Consider the following 8,875-nt stretch of genomic DNA (forward strand, 5'->3'; position numbering starts at 1 on the left):
AATGTTAGTACATGTGTATAAAATCCCTGTTGAACTCTTAATTTGAATTCGTGTGTGACATCGCAAGGGGGTGGAGTCAGGGACATGCACAAACAAGTTCGTTTCACAGAATGTTCGGTCGCTGCAATGAGACAGATCGCGGTTTGTTTGGTGTGTGTGCGTTCTTGATAACGTAAGTTTACTTTAATATACATCATTATGTGACTGTGTATAGGTTTATATGCAGACATATGCATGCTTATTCCATATATTGTTGTTTTACCACGATATTTATTGCTCGTGCTAAGAATGTTTAGATTAACAGACGCATTTATGCAGGCAAGTCTGTTATTGCAGACATGTATATGATATGGATCGCCGTTATATTTGTGCTGTTACTTTACTGGCATACAGTTTAGGTGTGTTGTTTACATTATGTATAAGGAGTAGGCCTTTTTGATTGTGTTCAGCATAAAATAATGTTATGCCTCTGTTCTATTACTGGAACAAGAGCTCCATTCTTGTGGTCATTGGTTTAATTTCACCCTGTACTACTCAATGTATAACTAAAGGTTGCTTTATTTACTGTGATATATATTTTCAAGCATTGCATTTCATTTATTCATTGTTATTGTTTATTTATTTCAGAAACCACACATAGAACTACATCTAACCCAAACTACTTGTGTATTTGACGGAATAAATCAATGCTTGGGAACTGAAGCTGTCATGCATTTATTTGCCTTTAAACCTTCTGATAGAGGTTGAGTATTGGATGTTGACAAGCCAGTGCATTTACGCACATACATCTTTAACAAAGTGGTCCTTCGAGCCGAAGATTATATGGTTGCCCCGCACAGAGGAGAGCTTTTGCCTTAAGACTTTGGTGCGGCCATTGGCCTGGTAGGTGTGCTTGGCGACAATCGCTGCTTTGGGTACCACGATGCGAGAACAGGTGTTCTCAAATTTGGCATCAATGCAGATCTCTTCACCCTCGCAGAAGCCACGCCTGTCAATCTTGGCGTTCAGAGAAACCTGGCCATCAGGGATGAACATGCAGGTGACCTTCTTCTCCTTCATGCCTCCAGTAGGGGACAGCAAGTCTGGAGTGTTGACATCCAAGGGCTCTTCAACTTCGAAGTGTTTCTTACACTCCAGGGCCGGCTGAGAGGGTCTTTCCATCAGAGCCTTCACAAAGTATTGAACAAACCCAAACTTGCCCTTGTAGGAAGACACCAGTTGCCCTTGTTGAGGAAGCTCAAAGCCAAATGTGTATTCATACTTGTTGCCAGGACGGAGAACGACTGACCCATCCGTGTCTGAGGGATGGTCATCAAGATGGACAACCTCGTCATATTTCAGATAGTCTACTTCTTCACGGCATCTCTGTTTGCCTTTCGCGTACTCCACTTTAGCGCATCCGATTCCCACGACCCTCATGGACATCACCTTGGTCACCTCCGAAACCTCCAACAAGATCTTCCCAGCCACTTTATCTCCACTGCAGTAAAAAGTCTTGGACGGATCATTGAAAACGATCTCGAAGGTTTTGACTCTTTTTGTCATCGCCACCATTGTGATTTAAAAGCTATAAAGAAAGAAAGACTCGCGTCTCTTAGCAACTAAAAGTTGGTAAATCAGCCAGGTATTTAGTAGTAGTCCTTCAAAATGTGCATACAATCCTCAGCCACAACGAATTAAAGCTTCTATTCTAACAATTAGAGTGGCAGAAGTAACTATTGGTAATCGCACCTACAGTCGCCCTGTCTCTAAACTAATTGTGCTTCCAGAGATGCCTACTGATTCCAATGGTACATAATTTAAGGGTAAAGGGACCTTTACTTGATTTCTAATTTGCTGTACAAATTAGGGGGCGGCTGTATAAAATCCCTGTTGAACTCTTAATTTGAATTCGTGTGTGACATCGCAAGGGGGTGGAGTCAGGGACATGCACAAACAAGTTCGTTTCACACATAGACAGTAAAAGAAATGGACAGAGCGTTCCCATTGACGTCTACGGCGAAAGAATGAAGTCAACCTAGGGGCACTCACTTCCTGATGGCTGAGCGAACTGCGCAGGCTCAGACTGAGCTTGACGACGTAGATGTGACGTGAGCCTCCTGTCTGACAGCTGTGAGTCTTCTAGTAGATGTGGAAAGTGAAAGCTGAATCACGTTGTTTAAATATTTTCTCCCGTTGCTTTTGGCTCACTATGGGCTTCTCCCCATTCTTCCCCCTTGACTTTATCAGACTTTATGTCTCCACGTCCCCCCGACTGCCTCATAGACAGTAAAAGATTGCCTGCGAGCGTCTCCTCAGGTCTATACGGTAATTTCTCAACTGTGCGACAGGGTCGCGTTGGTTATGACGCAATCGTTAGCCTATTTTTACAAAAACAGCTTCTGCGGGGCGATAGTGTAAGATACAAGGTAATGGAGCCTTTTATACATTGTCGTGTTTCTTTAGAAATAAACAATGGACAAATGGAGTCTTTAAACGCCTCAGATGTAAAGTTATTCACTGTCAAAGTGACTCAAAAATGAATGGGAGTCAATGGGATGCTAACAGCAGGTGATGACTTGGTTAGCAATGGCAGCCCCTAGGGGTGGAACGCTTTCCGAGCGCTAGATTACCCCCTTGGTTTCACAGAATGTTCGGTCGCTGCAATGAGACAGATCGCGGTTTGTTTGGTGTGTGTGCATTCTTGATAACGTAAGTTTACTTTAATATACATCATTATTTGACTGTGTATAGGTTTATATGCAGACATATGCATGCTTATTCCATATATTGTTGTTTTACCACGATATTTATTGCTCGTGCTAAGAATGTTTAGATTAACAGACGCATTTATGCAGGCAAGTCTGTTATTGCAGACATGTATATAACGACGCTGATATGGATCGCCGTTATATTTGTGCTGTTACTTTACTGGCATACAGTTTAGGTGTGTTGTTTACATTATGTATAAGGAGTAGGCCTTTTTGATTGTGTTCAGCATAAAATAATGTTATGCCTCTGTTCTATTACTGGAACAAGAGCTCCATCTTGTGGTCATTGGTTTAATTTCACCCTGTACTACTCAATGTATAACTAAAGGTTGCTTTATTTACTGTGATATATATTTTCAAGCATTGCATTTCATTTATTCATTGTTATTGTTTATTTATTTCAGAAACCACACATAGAAGTACATCTAACCCAAACTACTTCTGTATTTGACGGAATAAATCAATGCTTGGGAACTGAAGCTGTCATGCATTTATTTGCCTTTAAACCTTCTGATAGAGGTTGAGTATTGGATGTTGACAAGCCAGTGCATTTACGCACATACATCTTTAACAACATGGTAGTTTAATACAGACTTTCTGTGTGGAATCTGCATGTTTTTTCCATGTCATTGTGGGTTTCCTTTGGCTGCTATGGTTTTCCATGCAGGTTAGGAAAATTTGAGAATCAAAATTGCCTGTATGAGATTGTGTGTGAGAAAGACCTGTGATGGACTGGCCATCTGTCCAGAGGGGCTTTCCCCTGCATCTGGCATAAGAAACTGGGATAGGCTCCAGTCCTGACCCTATAAGGTCATATAAGGAAAAATGAATGAATTAATGAATATAATGATTATAAAGTGGGACTGAGAACTCAGCACAAGGCAGTGGGCGCATACAAAATTATCCAGCAGCAAGAGAAGCATATCTTGCGAAAAGAGAGGTAATGAATCTTATTATGTAGTGTTCCATTTTTTCATTTAATATTTTAAACAGTTTTATGAATGTATTTTCAATATTTTAAATTAAAATTATCAACTGACTTATCTGATGATTTTGTATTATAAAATGTGACTTTGTTATTCAATCACAATTGATTTACAGTAAATCCAACCAATATAGTGCACTGTAGCCTCTTCCATACATTCTGAATTCAACGCAGTGGCGTAGGCAGAAAATGGGTGGGCCTCTAATAGTGTGGGTGGGCCGCCGGAATAATGTGTGTGTGTGTGGGGGGGGGGGGGGGGATCCTATTGAAACATATAGCAACACAGCAAAAAGTAGGCTATTCCAAATATGTTGGACCTTTTATTGTCTGTTGACTTTTAATATAGTCTATTCTGCATGTTGATCCCTTCTCAAGCTCCCATAGAACGAGCTGTGTTTGTGATATTTGAACGTGGCGCGCAGAATTATTTATAAATTCCGCTAGGAGGTGCTACTCAGTGTCGCAGAAACGAAATACTGTAACACTAAGTTCCGTGTGATTGGCTGCAACGTGAAAAAATAGAAAACAAAACCAAACAAAGTAGATAATGTTAGATGTATAGTCCTTATAACTACATCATAAAAATAAATCACAATGTCTGGGTCCTGTATAACAACCTGCCATTGCAACAAGTAGGAGTTGGCTGAAGATGTCGATAATATCATCATATTCTGTAGGCTATTCATATTCTGTTCACTTTCAAACGACAAAAGTGTTATGGCGCCCTGTCATCTTCGTCAAGACGTGTTTCCTTCTTAAATGTGTCATAAATGGCAGTTTAGCCATGTTTTAATGAAAAAAAGAGGCGCTGCTAGTTGAAATTGAATCCAGATATTGCCGCGAAGCAAACCATAACATTACTACTGGCGTGACGTAATCAAAGGGACGAATTAGCATATTTGTATTAATATTAGAATAGACTTCTAATGCTTGATACAATAACTCACATTTAAAATAATTATTAAATAATTGTTACATGTTAGAAAATAGTGTTATTTAAAATATATATATATTTTCCTGGATCTGACAGGGTAGGCAAGCTGTCAATCTGGGTGGGCACCGGCCCACTCAGGCCCACCCGTAGCTACGCGAGTGATTCAACGTCACATGATTCATTCTGTTTTTGATCAACTTACTACTTTTACTTCAATACAGACGGTTGACTAAACGATTGTATTTGTATTTTACTTTTAAAGTAAAATAAAAACAGTATTTAGCATATTCCCTGACAGGTGGCACAACTGATATTCATCAGGTGGTGCAACCATGTTTAAATCAACAAATAATATGTGAACAAATGGCTAAACACTAGATTGTGAATAGTTATGCATTTAATGATATACTTGTATGATTATCTTTCATGTCTTTGGATGCTAATGATACTTAATACCTGGCCACTCAAATGCAATTATTATAAATTAAAGGGGTCCTTTATAATGTCCCTTCTACAAGATTCAAAATAAGACTCTGAAGTGCATGTATTAGAAGTTTTAGGTTAAAATGCCCTGCAGATATTTTTATAGCATGTTAAAACACAAAAACGTACTGAATTTGTGTGTCCCTTTAAATGCAAATGAGCTGCTCCCAAGTTAGCAGCTACGATTTCTCACCCATACACACTGAAAATGTCAGAAACTTGTGTTCAAACCAGAGTCGGGACAATGATGGAGAGACTCACGAAAAAATGACAGCATGTAGAATGCAACAGGATGTTTCTTATTGGATAGAGGAATTTATGTAGCTAATATGGCATTGTTAACTATCTTCAAGTCATTGATTAGCATATTCTGTCATGATAATCTATAAATCACTGTACAAGTGCTCATGTGGGAACTGTTGTAAGATGCCTAAAGAGCCAAATAATAAATGTTGTATGAAGATAGAGCAGGTATAGTTTAGTTTAATTACGGTTAAACCGTATATTGTCATCTTGCTTTTACATGCTATTGCATTTGTGTTAACGGTATTGCAATAAATGTGAAAAGACAGATGTGACAGCTTGAGCCGACTCCCAATTGTGCTCAGTTACAACAAATCTTCCTCTTTTCAACACGGCCTCACCTCCTTTGTTGCATGTTCCAGTTGGCAGGATTTATTTAAATTTTAGGGTTGGTCATGTCACTAACTCATAAAAAAGCTTGTTGTAGTCCCTGCCAGCCATTTGTTGTAGTCCTTAAAAAGTGATTTCTTTAAAGGTGCTGTATGTAAGTTGTTGACTGTACTAAAGTATAATAAAATACCATAATATGTTTGTAGATATTTGGGAAACATGCTGAGTTCACATACGCGTTTCTTGGAAATCAATGCTATGACCAGTTATTTTATATTGAAAGGTCTGGGGGGAACAACTATCGCCAATATTTTGATTGAATATTTCAACCACTAGCTGTCAATCTTACATACTGCACATTTAAAGGTCATGTTCTTCGCATGTTTTCGAAGCTTTGATTATGTAAAATATTATGTTTCGTGTGTAAAAAAACAGTATTTTTCACACAATTGACTTATCTGTACACCGCTTCTTTCTCTGTCCTAAAAACGGCCTGATGATTTCCTTGTTCTCTGAAGTCCCACCTTCAGAAATACGTAACGAGTTCTGATTGGGCCAGCGCTTCCTGTGTTGTGATTGGACAACAGCTTAACGCACTTTGCCCGGAAAGGTCCCGCCTCTAACCATAACGGGAAGATGCACGCGCTCAATGCGCGCTTATACAAATCCTTGAACACTTTCATTGCCACAGGTGAATGACATCCAGCAAATCAATCAAATCCCACCCTAAAAAAAAATCTTGTTCAAAAAGGCATTTTTACATAGATATAAATCACAACAGGAAAGACTATCGCAACTTACATTTCATGCCAACCTTAACTGGAGAAAAATGAGATGCATAATAAAATAAGAAACCATGTAAAGGCTAGAAGATTGCAAAACTTTATTCAATCCCCATTTGTCTTGCTTTGAGCCTCCTAGATCTGTACACTCATCACCACTTTAAATTAAAGCAGCTATAAATGATCATTATTCATAATGTTTATTCCACCAGACTTGCCCTCAAGGATAGAAAGCGCTGAAGCATATCTCGACAAGATAAGTGCATGCACACAGACATAAACAAATAAGGACAGAGTGCATTGAGAAATTGTGAACTAACACAATTTTGAATATTTCATAGGACTTGTTGTGATGCATGTAATAAACTTGGTCAAATCCAGTAATTAGTTCTTCATCATAAAAGCTCATCGCAGCTAAATGGTGCCATGACTCCCTGAATCCAAATAAATGCCAGCTAATCGGGGGCATTTCACAAAAACAATTATGGTCGCAAGTTTCCTCGTCACCAACAGAGAAGATCAAGATCAAACATAGTTGGCAAACAATGCTTTTGGAAAACACACCCCAGTTGGGGGGCTGTTCTTCGTACGTCGCTAACTCAGTTAGCTGGATTTGACTGTTGAAGATTTGCCTTGATCTCAGATTGTCTGGTTGGGGCGGCAGTGGCTCAGTGGTTCATGTAGGTTGTCTACAAACCAGAAGGTTGGTGGTTCAATCCCCGGTTCCACCTGACCAAGAGTCGAGGTGTCCATGAGCAAGACACCTAACCCCAGCTGCTCCCGACGAGCCGGATGGTGCCTTACATGCCTGACATCGCCGTCGGTGTATGAATGGGTGAATGTGAGGCAAAAATGTAAAGCGCTTTGGATGGCCATAGGGTCTGTTAAAAGCGCTATATAAATGCAGTCCATTTACTTTAAAGCTCATCCTGGACTTGCTGTCATAGCAACAGGTCCATCAGCTTAAACCTGCTCGGGAGCGGGCTTATTTCATGTAAACAGGATTAGATTGCATCTTGAGGTAATACTTAAAAACTGTCCCAGCCACTGCTACTTTATTACAAGACTTCATTACTGAACCAGGGGCAATAATAATTAAAAAATAATAATAAATATAAAAGTTTATTTGAAAATAATATTTTAATGTTGTGTAAAATATAAATTGCGTATAATTCTATAAACATAGTCACTTGATTGAGAGATTTATTTGTGAATTGTGATGGAATAATTACTTTATAGTTGTATTGGAGGTTTACACACAGAAATTACAACATTGAAATAAAAATGTATAGTGTGTACAAATATTTTAAAATTGTGAATATAAAATAATTGGGAATAATGTTCATCAAAACAGTACACATTTAATTTATCTAACTTTTATGTTGGTTTGGTCGTTTGTCTGTTTCCTTATAAAGGTCCAGAAATGTGTGATTTTCTTTTGTTTTTTTTCTTTGAAGTTTTTTGCCAGGTGGCTTTTTTAATTATATGATATCATTATGTTGTCGTGACCATATAGACAGTAAAGTAAATGGACACAGCGATCCCATAAACTTCAACGGCGAAAGTCAATTAGAAGCACCCACTTCCTTATGGCTGAGCAAACTGCACAGGCTCAGACTGAGCTTGAGGACATAAATGTGACGTGAGCAACCGGTCTGACAGTTGTAGTTCTTCTAGTAGTTGTGGAAAGTGAAATCTAAATCACGTTGTTTAAATATTTTCTCCCGTTGCTTTTGGCTCACTATGGGCTTCTCATAATTTTTTACAGTGTAGGTGGAATGCTTTTCGAGTGCTAGATTATCCCCTTGGTCTTGACGCCAGCCAATAGCTGCATTGCTGATCGTGGTTTCGAGTATTGATCCATCTGCCCTCTTCAGGGAACACAGGCATGAGCAGTGATCTCAGATCATTTAGTCCAGATATTTTAATCCAATCCGCAAATTCGTTTGAAGAACCAAATTAGCCAGATATCAGGTATCACACGATTAAAAGATCTGGGATCTGTCAAATCATCTCAGATTTATTAAGCAAGGGCCCCAGATCTTGTCGTTTTGGCTGTTGTCATTAGTGTAAACTAGGGGTGATCAAACCTGCTACTGGAGGGCCAACATCCAGCTGAGCTGACCTCCAACTTGCCCCAATACACCTGCCTAGAAAGTTTCTAGTGTGCATGAAACCCTTGATTAGTTGGTTCAGGTGTGTTTAACTGGGGTTGGAGGATAAGGTGCATTCACACCATGTTATAATTACTGTAATTACGAGATTTCAACTTGCAAAAAGCATTCACGTCCTTGTAGAGATCGTAATT

At 39.0% G+C, this 8,875-nt stretch overlaps 1 protein-coding gene across 1 annotated transcript; it reads right to left on the reverse strand.

Annotated features, from left to right (window-relative positions):
• Positions 1-759: 759 nt before the first annotated feature.
• On the reverse strand, positions 760-1,699 carry LOC137089489 (thioredoxin-interacting protein-like). Its single transcript, XM_067453067.1, has one exon. The coding sequence runs from the start codon at positions 1,552-1,554 to the stop codon at positions 775-777; it is 780 nt and encodes a 259-aa protein (XP_067309168.1). The 5' UTR covers positions 1,555-1,699; the 3' UTR covers positions 760-774.
• Positions 1,700-8,875: the final 7,176 nt, after the last annotated feature.

The sequence above is a fragment of the Pseudorasbora parva genome, chromosome 9, assembly GCF_024679245.1.
Source record: "Pseudorasbora parva isolate DD20220531a chromosome 9, ASM2467924v1, whole genome shotgun sequence".
Lineage (NCBI taxonomy): Eukaryota > Metazoa > Chordata > Actinopteri > Cypriniformes > Gobionidae > Pseudorasbora > Pseudorasbora parva.